Below are 18,441 nucleotides of genomic sequence, written 5' to 3'. Positions count from 1 at the left end.
GTTTCCAAGAATAAAAGCAACATATGAAAGTTGCCTACTTTTTATAGTTTGTGTATCTATGGTTCTTTAATTGAGGTGTCAAACAAAACATATGCTTTATTATTTTATTATTTAACACATTTGGGCTATTGTCTCTAAAACTCTGTGTATGGCTGTATGAGAACCTTGGATATATTCCAAACTGTTCTACAGACAAGCAATAATATATACATATATATATATGTATATATATCAACTTCCAGAATTTTCCCAAATGCATAAAGGAACAGAAGGTAATGAAGAAGAAAACATCTTCAAGCTTCAATGAGAATTATACTTGTTCATTTATTTCCTCTTTAGGAATCCTTGTGTTGTGAATAATGGGATAGTTTTCCTCTCAGAATTAAGTAAAATAAATTTCATCTTTATTCTAGTTTGCCCCCATGCTTACCTTCTTCCATGCTGTCTCTGAATGAGCCTGAATGACTGATGGCACGTGGCCTTTCCTCCAGAGAAGTGGCACTCCCACAGAGTTGGGAATCATCGTAGAGATCAAAAGAAGAGTCTTGGGCTGGGATGCTGTTTGAGCGCATCATGCTGGGTCCAGGGAGGTTAAACTGAGATAGATTGGTTGGACTTACTGAAAAATAAAACACACATGTTTGTTACTCTGGGGCTTGGACAATGAAAAAGTAAGCTGAAAGAAAGTAGAAAGGGTCCCAACTCTTACAGAAACATGAATTTATAGGCTATTCTAAGAAGGTCAAGATTCTGCTTGTGGAACATCAGTAACAGCTACCTTCTGACGTTTTCATGGCAAGCAATATGCCAATTTCTAAAGCAATAGTGAAAAAATCACTGCCACTCTTCATACCAGGACCACAATAACATGGCATTTTTTGTTAACAGGCACAAATTAAAGATTGCCTTTCTAGAGGCTTCAGGTTTCTTTTTACAAAGTAATCATTATTTTAATGGGAAATGCAAAATGGAAAAAAAAAAGCAAAATACAAAAACATCTATTTTTCCCTAGAAGAGCCCTTAGATGATTTCAGGCAAAGACTCTGTCATTCTGAGTTATGAATTTACATAAGTTCATGGATAGTAACCTCATTATTATCAGAGTTAGGTCAGAAATAGCAAGAGTAAAAAAAAACTTTCTTTAAACCAAATAGAATGGAATGCATGTGGTGGAGATATCTTGCAATAAAGTGAGTATAGAAAGCTATTTCCTCTGAGTCTAAGACGGGAATATGAGGGACTGCTAAACATCATAAGCATTTTGTATTTCAAAAGATGTGCCTTAAGTGTGCAATGTGAAATGAGAATTTGTTTATTGTCTATTGCCATACAGTTCTCATGGCATTCAACCTTTTAGGTCATAGGAAAATTATCAACTTAAAGAAAGTTGTAGCTAATTGACTGTACTGTTGTTTTGGGGAACATTATAGTTTTAAAATTTGGAATAAAATTTCAGCAGAAACGAGAAATATATTTATCATAAGTTATAAATTTCTCACATTTAAGAGAAAGCAAGTTTGTAACTGGTATATGGGGAAATGGGCTGGAATCTCTTCAGCTGGAAGAGGAACTACTGAGTAGTTTCAGAACCATGGGGAATGCATGTCACTGGCCTGGAAATGATTTTTCAAAACTTGCTATATATTCTTCTTTGAAATTGGCACTACATTTCTTCTTAATATAATTACTGGTTCTTACAATAAGGTAAGAACAGTGTATCCTGAGGTACTAGAAGGGAAGTATCTCCTGTTTGCCAGGTACCAGGCTTAATATGTTACAGGTATTATCTGAATCACTGTAAAAAAAGTCTTCTGGTTGACCCAGTTATGGATTAGAATAAAAAGAAATGTAGGACTGAGAACTACCTCTATGTGTACAAATGAGAAATATAATGAAAAAAGAAAGAAAGTATGGATGTGAAAAGTATATAACCCATTGAAAGGAAAGAAGAAAAATAGAGAGAAGAAAAAAGAAAGAAAAGAATGAGAAAAGAAGGAAGAGAGAGAGAATTTTTCAGTAGTTCAGTATGATTACTGATAACAGAGAACAGACATCTGAGACTTAAATATCTATATTTAAGGAATTTGTTTGGGGTAAATCACCCTATTTTAGATCTATAATATGAATTAACTCTTGCAAAATGAATGAAGCTTTCAACATATTTACAAGTGAGTAATTTAATATATGCATCTAGAGGTCAGGACATTTTGCTCACTGTTTAGATTTGCATAACTGTTACTAAAATAATTGCAGAGGTATCCAAGTGAAGTGTCTTTTTATAATTTTAAAACATAGCACTTAACTCACTCAAGGTGAAATGTTAACAAGGCTTATAGTAGACTTTAAAAGGAATGGTTCCGTTTATAAAGTCTTGACAATTTTTGCAGTAGAAATATACCCGTACTACTTAAGAATGTTCAATTAAGTTATTATAGTTGACATATCTGCTTTTTGTAGATGAATAGAAAAATAAATATGACATGGTACCTGACTTTAAGAGGGGTTACTGGGGACATTATTGAAAGGCAAAAATTTTAATAATATACAAAATATATCAAGAAAAGTTATATAACAGAAGACAAAAATGACATAAAAGAATTTTTGCAGTGGTTTTGTTTTCTTCTGTTTCAGTCAAATATCTAAATTTCTATCCTTCAGTTTCTTCATGAATAAGAAAATAACTAAAAATAATGGCACAATAACTGACCTCTAATATTCACTAAGCTGGGAGACACAGAAGAATTTCTAGACAAGAAAATGACAGACATAGTAATCTATTAGGGAAAAGAATACTACTGACCTTGTCTTAAATTGACTTGTGCATATTAAAGCTACTTTTTAGGGATTTGTACATGCTAAGCAGATGCTATAGCACTTGAGCCATGTCCCCAGCTTTTTTTGCTTTCATCATTTTTCCAATAGGGTCTTGCTTTTATGCTCAGTTGGCCTGCATCATGATTGTCCTATTTGTGCTTCTCCAATGACAGGTGTGCCCTATGGGGCTATCCATTGGTTGAGTTGGGGGGGTCTCTCTAACTTTGCCAAGACTGGATTCCAACCATGATCCTCTCAATCTCCTTCTCCTGGGTATCTAAGAATTTCATTCTTGGCCAAAACTATTTTATTAAGATTATGTGTTTATTTGTGGTGATTTAAGAAGAACAGAAACTGAGGGAAGAGTAGATCTTGCCTTCTGTACCTTTGCTTCTATAGCTACATATTAACTAATGAGTTTGATATTGTTTTAAGTAAGAAAATATTGTCATACAGAATCTAATTTTAATCTAGTTTTTGGGACATTGAACCTGATATGGATCTCTTTGAACTGTGAGATTCTATGTTTCCATGAATAGAGAAGAAAAGAGGTCCATTCTGAATAGGTTGAAGGGCAGACATGGAGAGGAAATAGGAACATATTCAAGGTGAAAGGATGCTTGAGAGCAAAAGGACAGAAATTGTTCCCATACAAAGATGTTTAACAATTACATCTTATGCATGAGATCCACCAAATATACAGAACTGGAAAGGACAGGTTGATGTTAATGATTATGCATGATAACTCTTGAGACAAGGGGAAAAATGAATCTAAGCAACTGTTGTTACTCATGGGAACATAACAAGTCTTGCCAGGTTACAAGATACCTCACAAGAACTATAACCAACACAAAAAGAAGTTTCTTCCAAAGACTTACTCTATTTACATAGGTTACATTCTAATGTTCTTTCTTGAGTGGAAATGGTTTCTACTAATAGCTTGCATCTGGGAAACTACATAAAAATCATACCTGAACAGTGGCTCACAGTAATCTATTGAAAATGAAATAATTTTATTGATCTTAACTTTTTAGTGTTATATTTTATTTATATAGTAGTATTTCTAAAATTTTTACCACTTAATGCATTTTAATTGATAGAAAGGGAAGATTAAGAAAATATGGAAGTTGGGCATGATGGCATATGCCTGTAATCCCAGTTCTTGGGAGGCTGAGGCAGGAATATGGAGAGTTTGAGGCCAACCTGTGCTACATAATAAACTCATAGTGAGTTTCCATAATGGAAACTTAGTGAGACTCTGCCTAAAAAAAAAGAAAAGAAAGCATGAATACTGCAACCTATTGAATGTCAATAATAATCATCTTACTGATCATTAAGAAAAGTTAATGATCCAATTGAAAATGTGCTATCCAAAGACAAATGTAGGATAATATTGTACATATTCAAATTATATTTTACATATTTATAAAAACATAATAATAATTTTAATTAATGATTGTATATTAATAGTACTCAGTTTCTTTCCTAATAAATATACATTCAATTGATCTGGAAGTAGTAATCAATACTATTTAAAAATTATTTTCATGTCTTGAAAATGAATCATATTTTTCCTTTGTAAAATAAGACTGATTTAAAGCCACATAAATTTATAAAATCTGAATAGGCACATGAGAGTATGCTGGGATGGACAGAAAGATCTTTATCCGTAAATCTCAGTGGTGGAATGTTGAGAAACATGGGAGTGGAGGCAGTGAGATCAATTTGAAATCTATTGCAATTGTCTAGAGTCAACCAAAAAAGCTGGAAAAAGACTTATGCCATTGAAAAATAAAGATGGATAGAGTATCTTTACTTAAAGATGAAATTTGCAGGATTTGATCAGTTGGGTATGTACAACATGAAAAGGCAGACGATGTTTTGAGTAAGATTGCTGATTATACTGTTATTTTGCACTGGAGTAGTTGAAGAAGGGCAATGCGTGAAACTCTAAGGTAAACTGGAGAAAGAACTGTGAAAAGACGTAGAAATTAGGCAGAAATGTGGTCTGACACATGACGGGGTTTTAGTTTTACAGTTTCAGAAGGTATGAGTGAAAGAAGAATGTTGATTTCAGAGGTAAAAAACAAAGTTACTGATGAAAACATAGAAAGTGTCTAGTCTGAGAAAAACTGTGAAGGAACTTACTACACACATAAATATGAAGATGAAGGATGAATTGCATTGTCCACAGTTTATATCTAAAGCTTGGAACAACTGTTACTATGCATTGTCCACAGTTTATATCTAAAGCTTGGAACAACTGTTACTATCAAAAGTAACCTTGCTTCTCCAACAAGATGAGCCTTCTTGGGAAAAAGAATTGTAGTTGGAAAAATACGAAGAGAATTGAAAGGGTGGTGTCACTGAAGACAAGGCCTTGAGTGTTGCTAGGGACATATGTCAGCACTGTCTGACACTGATGGCTAGTTTCTGGTAGAAAACATGGTGGGCTAAAGTGAGGGGAGAGTCACATCCCAGAAAGGTAAACCTGACCTTTTGAATTTTTGGTTTCGATAGCAATGAAAAATAAAGCATGTATTTGATCAGTAGTTTGCAAATTAAAGTCATTAGGACAGTAAAGTTCTTGAGATGGTTTGTTATCAGTAAAAGCATAATTCACACTTCATATTCATTGTCTTTCAACTCTTTGAATGCTATGTAATCAAATGTGTTCTCAAGTGTGTTATGTATCATTTTTGACACATTTGTGGTTATAGATATTTTGGCTTCAGCTAACATGTTAACTTCAATTTATGAAAACATGGAATAAACTTTTTTCTCTGCAAATATTTGACATTTTTGGTAAATGAGGCCTTGATTCAAATGACATAGTACTATACCAGTCTTTCTAAGTTCTAACCTCTGATTTTCCTTCACATTAAATTGTATAGTAACTATCTGGTAAATTATACCCAATGAAATGTATTCAAAGCTGAGGAATATCCAATGAGTGCTGCTCTCTTATGTGTAAAACATGCTTTAGAATGAAAATGATTCTCTATTGGTCTGTCAAGTCTTATAACTGCTGTACATCATAAATCAGTCATTCTTCATGATCTGACCAAGATATTATGTAACTATTCAACAGATGAGAAAATTGAGGTTCAGTGACTTCACCAACATCAGGCATACTAAATGTTGATGTGTTTATTTTTTTCATCAAAGAATAATGGTATGAAATGCATTTAATCTGAATAATGACAGGAGGAAAATGGCATAAGGTTTCAACTAATCAAATTAATATCAATTAATGAAAAAAATGATAGAAGACATGAGGTACTTAGTAAACCTATAGCATGTGGGGTGATTTGGGCTTATTTCAAATGTTACATGAAATGAGACTTTGTTTCATATTTCTATGACCCAACAAAAACATTTTCAATTCATTTTTTCAGAGTTAAAAAAGTTAGGAATTTTGCCTTATTTTATAAATTATGTCTCAAGATAAATAAACCTATATGTTCTTTAGCATTATGGGGCAAGGAAATCTCATCACTGTGTAGGCTTAGCAACAAAAACTCAGTGTTGGGAAAAATTCATTAGCTCAAGGGATGGTGGTGTCTCAGGAGGCAGAGCACCTATCCAGCAAGCACAAGGGTCTGGTTCAAACCCAGTGCACCAAAAAAAAAATGCACTAGCTTATATGGACAAAGTAATTGCTTTTAGTTGCTAAAAGCCCTACTTGGTGTTATAAAAGAAAAGAAATAGCCTCGATACCTGTTGGACTCGTGGTTGAAAAGTCTAAAAGGCCTATCTGTGGGGATATTATTAGGAAGAGTTTTTCTCAAGTGAAAAGAGAAAAAATGAGGCTATTCTACTTTCTATGTGGTTTTATAGAAAACTATAGTTTTAAAACCATTGGATCTATTAAATGGTAACTGGCATATCAGACCTCTTTTATATTTTCTTACTCTTCCCTGTGTTTCTATCCTATTTATGCAAATGACTCCTTTTCATACAAATGAAGCTAGGTATAAAGTAACCCCATGGCTAAGATAGTAATTGATTTTTTCATTGTGTTTGTCTAAAAACGTTCACAGGGTATAGTCTTAACAAAAATACTTACATGAATTTTAAGGACAGTTTTAATTTTAATAATGTCAAAAGAAGTTATATTATAGCTATAGAAGTGCATATTGTTTTCAATCTAATTATTTCTCCTTCTTATTTCTCTATAAAAAGATTATTAATTTTCTTACAAGGAAGTTTTAACACTTTAAAAAAATTAGGAGGCATTTTCCTGATTTTACAGAGGATTTTAAGGAAGAATGGAAAGATTACTGGACTTAAAATCAGGAGCTCAGGAACTGATACCTGTTTCGGCTCCTTACTAATAGGTGACACTTTTTTTCAAGTCAAATGACCTCTCTAAGCTTCTGGAGCCCAGATCACAAAACCAATAACAGTATCATCTGAGTTAAGAATTTGTCATGTACAATAACAATACAATGTTTAGAAGTTATTCTAAACCCCCATACAAATATCTTTATGGAGAGATACCAGGGTTCTTACGAAGAGTGGGTAGTAAAAGAAACAAAACAGAATCTATATTGTAAAATATATTACCCAAGTTAGAAAAGTGGTATTTTCCTGTGGCAGAAGATGACATGGCAGAAGGGGAGACCAGAGGCGACCGGTTGCCAGTATCCTGCAGCCCTCCAGTGGAATGAGAACGCAACCACTCTTTGCCTTCTTCGTGGTTGGCCTGCCGAGATGATGGGGTATATCTGCAAGACAGCACAGCTGAGACACTTAAGCAAATCTACAATGGCAAGGGAATACCAAGACAAGAAAACAATTGAGAGGAGTTTACTATTCAGACTGAACAACAATCTCAAACAGATTGAATCTAATTAGAATTGCTCAGTTCTTCCAGATGATTTGACACCATCTGTTGAAATCCCACAGGAAAAAAAAATAAGCATTTGAGAAGAAAATTATGCTTCTGTGAGATATGGAGTTGAACATCATAAGCAATGAGCAGACTGCCAAATTAACTGAGATGGACCAAAAACACAGATTGGAAGGATGTGAAGAAGGTGAAAACAGACTAAGCATGGTGGACAGTGATAGGTCAGAAGCCAGAGAAGTGGAGTAAAGGTCACAGAAAAGCATGGAAAATGGAATACAAATTGACACCTAGTTCTTCTCTTAAAGGCAAAAACAGATCTTTGGTTAAAATGCCACTTGACGATATGTCTGGATTTTTTTAAAAAGGAGGGAGGAATGTACTAACTATTGGAAAATAAATTTCTTAAAATATTGACATGGAAGCAATTGTCAGCTCTTTGACACTATTGCTAAAAAACTGGAGAGAAAAAAGATAACTAGGAAAGACCTAGTTAGGCTAATACTCAGTGTTTCACCACAGTAATTAAATTCTTAGCACCAAAGAGCAGTCAGACTATCAGGTTCATAGTGTTATGCCACTCTTAGTAGTTTGTTCATTATCTCTTCATGAGACAAAAGCATGCAGGAATGAATTATGACCATGAATTAAATTTTCATTTTTTATTATGAACTAAATAATTATTTTGAGATTAAGTGATATTAAATTAATTCAGGTTTAATTTGATCTTATAGATACCAGCATCCCTGAAAAATAGAATTTAAGACTCTAAGTATTTATTAAAAGGATTTTGTAAAAATCATATCCTTAATTATATTACTTGTCCTGAGATGATGAAAGTATGATTTCTTTGATTTAAATTGGAGTATACTTCAACTTTTCATCATTATTGGCCACATGTATAGACTAAATAGGTTTTGAGGTTTTGCAAGCATGTGCCTCCAAGATGCAAAAGTTAGGGTAATAATTTTATTGTAACTTGTAAGAAGCAAATTCTGCATTCTAACAAAAGTTACCACGAACCTCCCCCCACCAAAATACAAGGTGCTAGACAAGTTCTTTGAGATTTACTTCAAAATAGTGGTATTTATAGTGGGACAGAGTCGCCACCTCAATCTCAGCTAGCATCTCTTCCTAAGGATCATTCACCAACTCTTTCAGTCAGAGAAAGCATCAAGATTAAAAGTGGTTTCATGTTCGACATCGGGTGCTACATTGCAAACGAACAAAGAGGAAAAGAGACAGCACACAAAGTTTACATAACAACAGAAAAAAGGTAGCAATTTTGCTGAGAGAAATATATACCTTAGTCCCTTTTTGGGTAGTGTATTTCTGTCAAGCTGCATGCTGTTAAAACAAAGAAAATCCCTAAGGACATAATGTAAACAAAACTTTCAAATTACACAACTAACAAAAATGATTCTCTGAACTACACAAAATAACTTTAGGGTAATATATACATATATATGTAGATAGATAAATATATGTATATATATATATATACATATGTGTATATATATATATATATATATATATATATAAAATTGCTTCACTCATTGGAGAAGACCAACTAAGGGTGATGTGATGCTCATTGCTGTAACACATGTTCATGATAATTTGGTGACCAAATTAGAAAGATTAAATCCTATGTTAGCATAATTGCTCCCTGGATTGTATTCACCTAATGTAACAGAAGTTTTCCATTCTCTTTGCAACTGACCGGAATTTTGTCTTGACTCAACTTGCAGGAGAATCATAGAAATGCAATGAGGTAGGCACACTCTAAGTTAGATTGATGTGTTCCATGATGAGAAAGGAGGAAAGGCACTATTTAATACTTAGTTTTTATCTTCAAATTATTTTTAATAAAAATAGAGGTAGATTTATTCTCCATCTACATACAAGAGAAGAAACACATTATAAAAAGAGTATTATCTTAAAACAATGTTTCTGGTATGATTTACTTAAATATTTTAATGAAGTTAACCTATTCTACCTTATAGAAATCAATTGGGTATTTTAAGAGCTATAAACTTTATCATCTTTATTTTAAAGTATTCTCAGTTGGTCATAGATAGGGATGAAAAGATGTGTCTAGATAAAAGAGAAGTGACCTCTCTAAAAATAGAGGAAAAGAGGAGTCAACAACTAATTGGGACAAGCCAAAAGACCGTGGCATGTGGATAAGAAAAGGAAAATTAACTTGAATCTGCAAAATTATTGTCTCTCTATTTGGAACCTCAAATGATAAAAAATAAATACACAACATATGCATAATGTGGATGACACAACATGAATGCAAACACATTGACTTAAAATTTAATCACGCAAAATCAAAGCTAAAATGTTTTCTTCTGTATGTACTCCATTAGTTAGCACTATAATGGATAGAAGTCAAAGGCCTTACACAACTTTATTAGGAAGGTCTACATAAGGTAGTTGAATATTAAACAGAGACCAGCTTTGATACATATATTGACTATAGAATCTTCTTTGTAGTGTGGATAAACAAACATTAGGAATCACATTGAACAAATATGAGAAATCTCTAAAATATGAACTACATTATGCTAAAGTATTTATGTGGTCATAAGCCATTTTGAGCATTATCTCATGTGGGCAAATTAATGTTTAACATTGTAAAGAAAAATTTTAAACATTGGTATTCTTTTACCACTATGATCTGGTGGTATAAGAATTATATATCACAGAGGATTTTAATGAAAAGATATCATAAAAAGTACACTTAAATTTATCAATGTAATTTAAAGCTTTACATAGAACTACCTGTTTCACTCTGGATTTTAATAATTTTTATAATGTAGGCCTTTCTACAAGCCCTCACGGGTTGCCAACTCCTATGTCGGCAAGGACCAAGGAGGTAGTAACAAGAAGCAAATTGGGGATTTTAATCCAGACATGTGTATCTATAGCCAATAGTTGTTATGCAGAAAGATAAAAGCAAAGTTTTCAGATTTTACATTTAATGACAAACCAGAAAATTTCAAAGTTAGTTACTACTTTAAATTATATTAAAAAAATTGGTTAGGTCCCTAAAGTAGAACAAAACAAAACAAATGTGGACTAGTTATGACTCAAGGACCATCACTGATCTAGAGTCTACTTCAAGGGAAAACTAAAAAATGCATTGTATTATTTATTATTTTATTTCATTATTTTGGTGAAGAACTTAAAGAAAAATTAAAATGAATATGAAAATCCACAATAGTATGTAGATAATAGTATGGGGATATGAATATAAAGTATTCTAAGGTAAGCCATGAATATATCTCTACTACTACTATGTTTCTCTAATTAGTTTGCTTTAAATACTTAAATTTTAGTATACTTTCTTTGATATGTGGTTCTGTAGTTTCTTTAGCAGTCCCAATAATCTTCTGACCAATTAAGCATAATTAAGCCAGGATCACCTATTACATCTATTTTCTCTTTAATAGATTAAAAACATCTTTACATGTGTTTAAAGGGTCATGATAAATTATAATTGCTGAAAGTTTAGTTCCTTAGAAAAGAAAATGCACAATGTTTCATATCAAAAATTATTTCAATCCAGTAATTTGCTGGAAGGAACTAATTAATATCTCTATTATTTACTATACTTATGAAGATATTCACTTTTATTTTACATGACCAAAAATTCATTAATATATTTTATTAAAAATCAGCATCAAATATATTCACTTATTCAAAACGTTTAAAGTGTATTTTAGACCGAATATTATTTCATCTCTAATATCAGGCTGTTTCCAGTTGTAAAACTGACCTTCTCCAAGACTGAACAACCATTAAGAAAAGATTTACTCAAAAAGACTAACTATATATTTGTTAGTATATTTCTATAGTGAAAATTTATATTGACTTCAGCTAAAATATAGATTAAAATATTAATATTGCATTCCATTATAGCTATAAAACTCATCAACCTTAATATCTGATTTTGACTTGAGGATTGCTTACTTATAATTAGTTACTTGACTGTAATTTCTGAGTCTTTGATGTCTGAATGCTGAAGAAATAAGTTGATAGCTATATGCTCAATTTACTGCAGTGATCATTATAATTTATAAATAATCTATGCTTTGGAGAATGGTCCTGACTTATAAACGGTAACCTATTTACAGTATGTTGATTTGGTTATTGATTTGTTATTTGGGTTCCTCAATCTGAATGTATAATCTAGGATACGTTCATTAAAATAGGTGGAAAATATATTTCCAGTCTAATTTGATTTACTTGTTACTTGTTAGAAGCTTTATAAATGATATATGATGATGCCCATTCACCTTTGAAGTGCTGAAACTAGAGTCTAAGGTCATATAGGAAGCCTACCTAACCTCTTTTGATGGAAGACCAAGTGCAGGTTTTATGTATGCTGTGTATAATACTAAAACCAAAAGGAAAGTGGATACATTTTACTTTCTATCACCTACTTGTTTGCATTGTCTTGGCTCAGGCTTTTTGTTTCACAAGGTAAAATGCGTTTAGAAAATATTGAACACTGATATTTTCATTAGTTCTAAAATTCTTTTATAAGAAGTCCAATTTACATGGCTGTCTGTGACTCATGGTTAGGGAAGTGAGAATTCAAGAGGCCATATTTTACTCTGGGTTTCATATTTCACAAAGGCAAGAAAAACAGGGAGAGCAGAGTGGGAACTTTTAGATTAAGGAACAACTGGTATACTACAGAGCATGTTTAGGTAAGGATTTTAATTGATGCTTTAAAATTTTTTCTGGAATTACAGCTGGGGTTCTGGAAAAGAAGATAGGTCAGCATTAAAATCAAGGTGAAAAATCTTTATAGAAAGTTTTTCTGGGACCATAGGCATTTTTTTCCAAATAACACAATTAAGACATGTGCCTGAGGTCATTTCTGAAAGCTTTATGTGTGCTAAGAAATAAATACCATTAAATTTACTAGAGAAAAAATGGGTGGGGGAGGAGTTACACAATTTTTGTGGAAGTAAGGGTCAGTACCAAGTACTGGAAACATTTACGGGGAATGAGGTGGGAATCTAGAGATATTTTGCTCAGCAGTGATACTTCTTGGTAAGTATATCAGGTAAGAAATTCCTCATTATTCTCCACTTTGTTAAAAAAAATAAAACAAATGGAAACACCTTGCAATATGATCAATTTCCACTAGGTCAATTAAAAAGCGACACTGGTGTATAATTTTCTCTAAGAATGGATGACTGACAATTGACTTTTTTCCCAGTTCAACTAGTATTCCCCAGTGATCTTTTTTGCTATTTTTTTCATAGAATTTCAAATAAAACAGCTTTAACATATTGCTGAAAGCATAATTATAGAATTCATTTAAATTTGGTCTTTTAAAATGTTTAAATTATCATAAAGAGCTTGAGTTATACTGGAGCTTATCCCAAATCATTAAATTGTCTTGGGAGGACATCATTCAATGGATAAATACATGTTTTAAATATTATTCAAATTGACTACTGGCTATAAATAAATACGTTCATATTAATAACCTTAATTATCTAATCACTCTACCCTTAGTGGCTTTACACCACTGCAAATTTGGTAATAAGATTAAATAAAAGGCCTGTTTTGATCAATCTTATGTTCTTTCAATCTTATATCATTTTGCATAGTGACACTCACATTGAAATTTAATGGGGTAGGGGTTGGCACAGCGCAGGGAGGAGCAGGTAAGGACTTCATCAAAGCCTCCAGGAAAGCTCACCTTTCTGAGAGAGTAGATCTCACACTACCCGTTCTCATGAGCAGGCTCTGAACCTCGTGAGTGCCTGTGGTCAGTCCAGACAGGGAGCCATGATGGCTGAGGGGCAGGTCAATGGACTCAGAGCTCGTATGGAGACTAGTCATGGACTGGTAACTCGGAGTGTCCTTGCTGCCGGCAGAGGAACTGCTCATATTGGCAGCCCACACAAGACCACCTGATGTGAAAGAGTGAACCGATGCTGGGCTGGAAGCCAAGGAGTGACTTAAGCTTATTACATCTGTAGTTAAGTCTGAGGGTTTATTGAAGAGAGGGCTGCTGCTGCCACTCAGCCCACCAGCACTGCCCATGCTGCCCGTACCAGACGACGGTGACTCCAGACTGCCTTGCCGCGCTATTGTGGTACTAGGGCTGGGCACTACTGAGGAGGATTTCACACCCTCAGTATTAGGTGCAGAGGCAGATTTGCCACCTGCCTTGGCACCAAACAACCTAAAAGAAAAACAAATAACAACTTCAGTTGTTCCAAGAAACTAATATCCACATTTAATAGGGTTCCAGTACAAAGAGCCAAGCGTGCTTTGGTCTGAGGAACCAAGCACTTCCTGCCTCTATGTTACTGAACTTTGTAAGTTTGGATGTTTATTAATCATTGTAAGGGTAAATCACTACTGAGCTGCTAGAGGGGTAGGGAGAAGGGAGCAAGAGTCACACATAAAAGTCCCTGGCTTTCAACTTGAAGTGATCATAAGAATCTTTCACTCATTTATTTTGACCATTATTTTGCCTATTTACAGAACCATTATAATGAAACAACTTCTACGCATTCGATACAGGACACTCACATGGATTTTTTTCCTCTTCCATTTTTTTCCCAATAGTTTATTTGAAATCTGAAAGGAATGCTTAAGGCAAGGTTTAGGAAGGTAAGTTGAGTACGTGCAGGCCTGAGTAACTGTCAGAGTGTAGTTAGCTGGAAATATTGGACATTGTTGGCAACATGTGAATTTGTCTACATTTTCCCCCCAGAAAGGCCAAAGGGTTTTATGAAAGTTGCCAGTACTGTTCATATTTATAAAAGTGGCTTGGTGCTAAGTAGGATATTGGAGTTTAGTTCAGAAAACATTTTAGTTTTGTCAATGAAGCAGATGGTACAATCAAATTTATGTAAATATGGAAATAAAGTGATATGAAGTAATGACATAATGATTACTAATTAAGTTGCAATGAAATCCATAATTCCTAAAGTGAAATATTTTATGGCGAATATGAGAAATTGTTTCATAGGTAATGGGCCACAGGAGGGCACTATTGGCTTTTACTTAAGCAATGAACTATTTACACTTGCTACAAGCCATAATTTATTTTTACCAAATGAGAACCAACATTGCGATCAGCCAGTTTTTCAGCAGTAGTGTATCTAATGAGGAATACAACCTCTAGATTTTGAATAATTATATATTTAAGATTTCTTGAATGTAAGAATAAATATTTCAAAACTTTATTTCCAAGAGATCAAAGTTTTTGATTTAGTTGGCAGAATAAAGAGAAACATTAAAAATATTTAATGAGTAACGTATCATAAGTCATACTCTATTATTTTGCAGATGAGAAAATAGACCCAGAGAAGTTTACCTATGCAACTCAAATCTTTAACTGTATTTATTTTCCTGCCATTTAAGAATATTTAAACACTGTGATATTTCTGAGAAGAGGTTTTCATATTTAATACGAAATACAATCCTGGTGCAGAAAACAATCTTACCAGAGTAATGCTTACCAGAGTCCTGGTAAAGTTAAAGAAAGCTGATGAAGAGTTAGAAAACTTAGCCAACTCTTTAATTGTTATCCTGTATAGAACATCTTAATGTTTTCAAATTCTGTCAATCAGATCATAACTTGATTTTCTTTAATATGTCAAGATAATAGAGCTGTATAAATTTACTCAATGTAATCTGTTATAAGGAACATATCATCTATATTCATGACCCTAAACTTATTAAGATCTAGTAAGATAATGAACTCTAGAAATAAATGCCAATAGTCATAAAGACCTTCTTTGTTTTGTGTTTTAATTATGGAAAGAAGGGATGGAAATCTGTTGAATTTTTACAAGCTATTACTTCATTTTATCACTACCCCTGGAATTGTCATCTGATTTTAAGTCTCTTGCATATGGCATTAGTATGTGTCATGAATAATAGTTCATGCTACTATGATAATTCAACTGTGAAGTTTGACCATTTCTCAGAAAGAGAACCACTTTTTTGCTAGATATTTATATGGTCAAGCTTCTTAGAAATCTCTATTTTAAGATTATAAGATATATGCATCTTAGAATATGTATATTCAGGAAATATATTAAAATATGCTTGCATATAATGGATGTATATAATATATACATGTTTTCATGCTTTTCCAACATCATTTTACATATCCTTACCTTCTAAATGTAGGTGAAGCAATATCTGGATACTTGGACCCTGGCTGCCTGAGCCCTTGTGTACCACAGGCACTGGCAGAGGTGGGACTGGATTTGGGGGACCCTGACAAAGAAACACTATCTGAATCTGAGACTGCTACTTTTTCCTTCTCCTTGTCTGTTTGGTTGACAGTTACGGGACTCGAGCGTCCTGAGCCAATCTTAGTGGGTTCCCTCAGTTTCGAGGTAGTGGCACCAGCTGACTTGCTGCTGACATTGGAGTCAATACTGCTGGTACTGGATCTGTGGCCACCTCGTCCTGGAATGCCACTGGTGCTGGATTTTGAAGGGCGGGGCAAGCTGCGGTACTGTAGGGTGGTCTTTGAGCTCACATGTAGCACACCATCATCCTGATTCTGTGAACCATCCAAACTGGTTTTCCTCCCTGCATTTGACTTCCCACCAATGGCAGCAGACTTGGGAATTTTACCCAGCGTTGCTGAGCCACTTGTTATGGTCGCTCCACTGCTAGTGATCATAGTGGAAGACCCTACCCCACTTGGCTTCTTAAATCCAAAAGAGCTGGTGGCTGTGGATCTTCCGATGCCTGAGGGGGGCTTTTTCCCCTCATCTCCGCTGCTTTTTCCTGCATCTGATGGAGACCGTTGCAGGGACGATCCTTTCAGAGGAGTTTTCCCTTTCTCACAAACTTTGGCATCATCAGTTTTCCCTAATTCATGAGAAATACACAGATAAGTGTGTCTGAATATTTTGATACCATAAGAACACTTTCTAAAACAATATGAAAAGTGAATGTTTCTTTATATTACCTCAGTCCCTCAATATTTATTTTTTATTTAAATAAGAATGCATATGCACTCTCATGTATCAGTTTATAGCCCCAAAACTTGGCTGTCAGAGGAAATGTGATAAGAGATTGAGGAGATAATAGGAAAACATAATTGTGCTATTTGTTAATGTCTTATGTATTACAACTCTTTTGCTTTAAAAGAATAATAATTAATTCTATCAAGCTAAGTACTAGAAAAATAACTCATTTGAATATCAGTAGGATGGTTGTATTTGAAAAATCCTGCCACAGATACTTCTGGTGGCACTCTATAAAATAGTTAGAGGGAGAGTCTTCAAAAAAAAAAAAAACCAAGAATGGTTCATTTTTTTGTCTTATCTCCCAATGGTATTTCTATTTTGGCTTTGGAGTTTTGCTGGTACGAGGGGTTGAAGTCAGGGCCTCACACTTGCTAGGCAGGCACTCTACCACTTGAGCCACTCCACCAGTCAAGGATGGTGCACTTTATCAGAATTCCTTCATTCTTTTCTTTCATAAAGTCTGATTCACAAATGGAATCCCAAATATCCAACATTCTAGCCATTAGTTTGGTGTGATTGCTTTTGACCTTGAGAGTTTATGGTAAAACTCAGTTGTATCTATAACATAAATACTGAATACTTCAAACTTTCACAATTAGTCAGAACAAATGAAGGTTTCTCATTAATTCAGCAGCCTTATTTTATTTCTATATGATTTGAAATGACTAGAACATAGTAAGAGATCCAGTAACCCCAAATATGAGGTGGTCTCTAAAGAATGCATAGGTTGCTGTGTTTAATATGGGCTTATGTGACAAAGTACCTGAAATTTAGGCAGAAACTGTTTAATTCTATGGAGAAGAATCTGATTTATAAAGAGAGCTATGATGAATGAAAACAAATCTTGATTGGAAACAATAAATGAGAGCACTTTTGCAAAACAGCCACCCAGTGCAGGCCTACCAGGAGTCTTGAGTGCACTTGTGCCAGCTTTCTGCCTAGCCGGTGGTCCTCCCTGGGCAGACATGCCTCTCCTCCAGGAGCCCGTCTGTGATATGGACAGGGAAGATTTCTGCCCTCCCTTCTCAGGGTCTTCAGGAAGTCCTGAGGAGTCCCCCTTCCACTTGCCAGCTCCTTCACTATGACTGTCAAAATCCTCTTCTGTTTTTTTCAGCTCCTCAGGACTGTCCCAGGTCTCATCTATTGTAGTATGCTTCTCTGCATCTGTCTTCAGCTATAAAGAAAAATATTTCAGAACAACTTTACAAATTAAAATCTGTAAGTGTGAATTAGGCACTGGAAAGCATGTTCAGATAACTGGTGAAAATAAAGAAGCACTGATTTATACTTCAAAGGAACTCCAGGGACAATTCTATTTTTACCCACATCCTCATTTAAATTTCATTAATTTTAGTCACATAATTCTCACTTGCACATATTAGAGAATGTCAGGATAAGTATGTGCAGAAACCCTAATTAAATACTCCAAATAAAAAGGAATTTCTGTAGCAAGGAAAATGAAGACAAGATAAAACTTAATTATTGAATGTCCATTCTTGATATACCATTCACATGAGAGCCAGTAACCTATTTCAGAGACCAATATAAAATTAAAAAACTATACAAAGTTGAATCATTAAAAGAGCTGTTAGACTTTTAAACAAGTACATCAATATTAAAATGAGAGATATAGCAATATGTCTTTCTGGGTTAGATTGTAAACAACATCCTGTATATACACACACATATATTGATAATCAGAACTGGCTGAGATGTTCATTTTTGCAGCTCCTGAGT

General features: G+C 34.0%; 1 protein-coding gene across 11 annotated transcripts in view; it reads right to left on the bottom strand.

Annotated features, from left to right (window-relative positions):
* Positions 1-18,441, bottom strand: part of Nav3 (neuron navigator 3) — a 760,451-nt gene that overhangs the window by 71,381 nt on the left and 670,629 nt on the right. For 7 of the 11 annotated variants that reach the window (XM_074083986.1, XM_074083987.1, XM_074083985.1 and 4 more), the window contains 6 exons: positions 17,608-17,878; positions 15,835-16,543; positions 13,395-13,883; positions 8,972-9,013; positions 7,384-7,544; positions 431-619 (listed from right to left, as the gene is read on the bottom strand). In XM_074083986.1, coding sequence (XP_073940087.1) covers positions 431-619; positions 7,384-7,544; positions 8,972-9,013; positions 13,395-13,883; positions 15,835-16,543; positions 17,608-17,878 — 1,861 coding nt within the window. The remainder of the gene's footprint in view (positions 1-430; positions 620-7,383; positions 7,545-8,971; positions 9,014-13,394; positions 13,884-15,834; positions 16,544-17,607; positions 17,879-18,441) is intronic. The other 4 variants (XM_074083984.1, XM_074083992.1, XM_074083989.1 and 1 more) reach the window with 3 other exon arrangements.

The sequence above is a fragment of the Castor canadensis genome, chromosome 8 (assembly GCF_047511655.1).
Source record: "Castor canadensis chromosome 8, mCasCan1.hap1v2, whole genome shotgun sequence".
NCBI classification, from domain to species: domain Eukaryota; kingdom Metazoa; phylum Chordata; class Mammalia; order Rodentia; family Castoridae; genus Castor; species Castor canadensis.
Note: the sequence above shows the minus strand (reverse complement) of the source record. Positions and strands in the feature narration are given on the sequence as shown.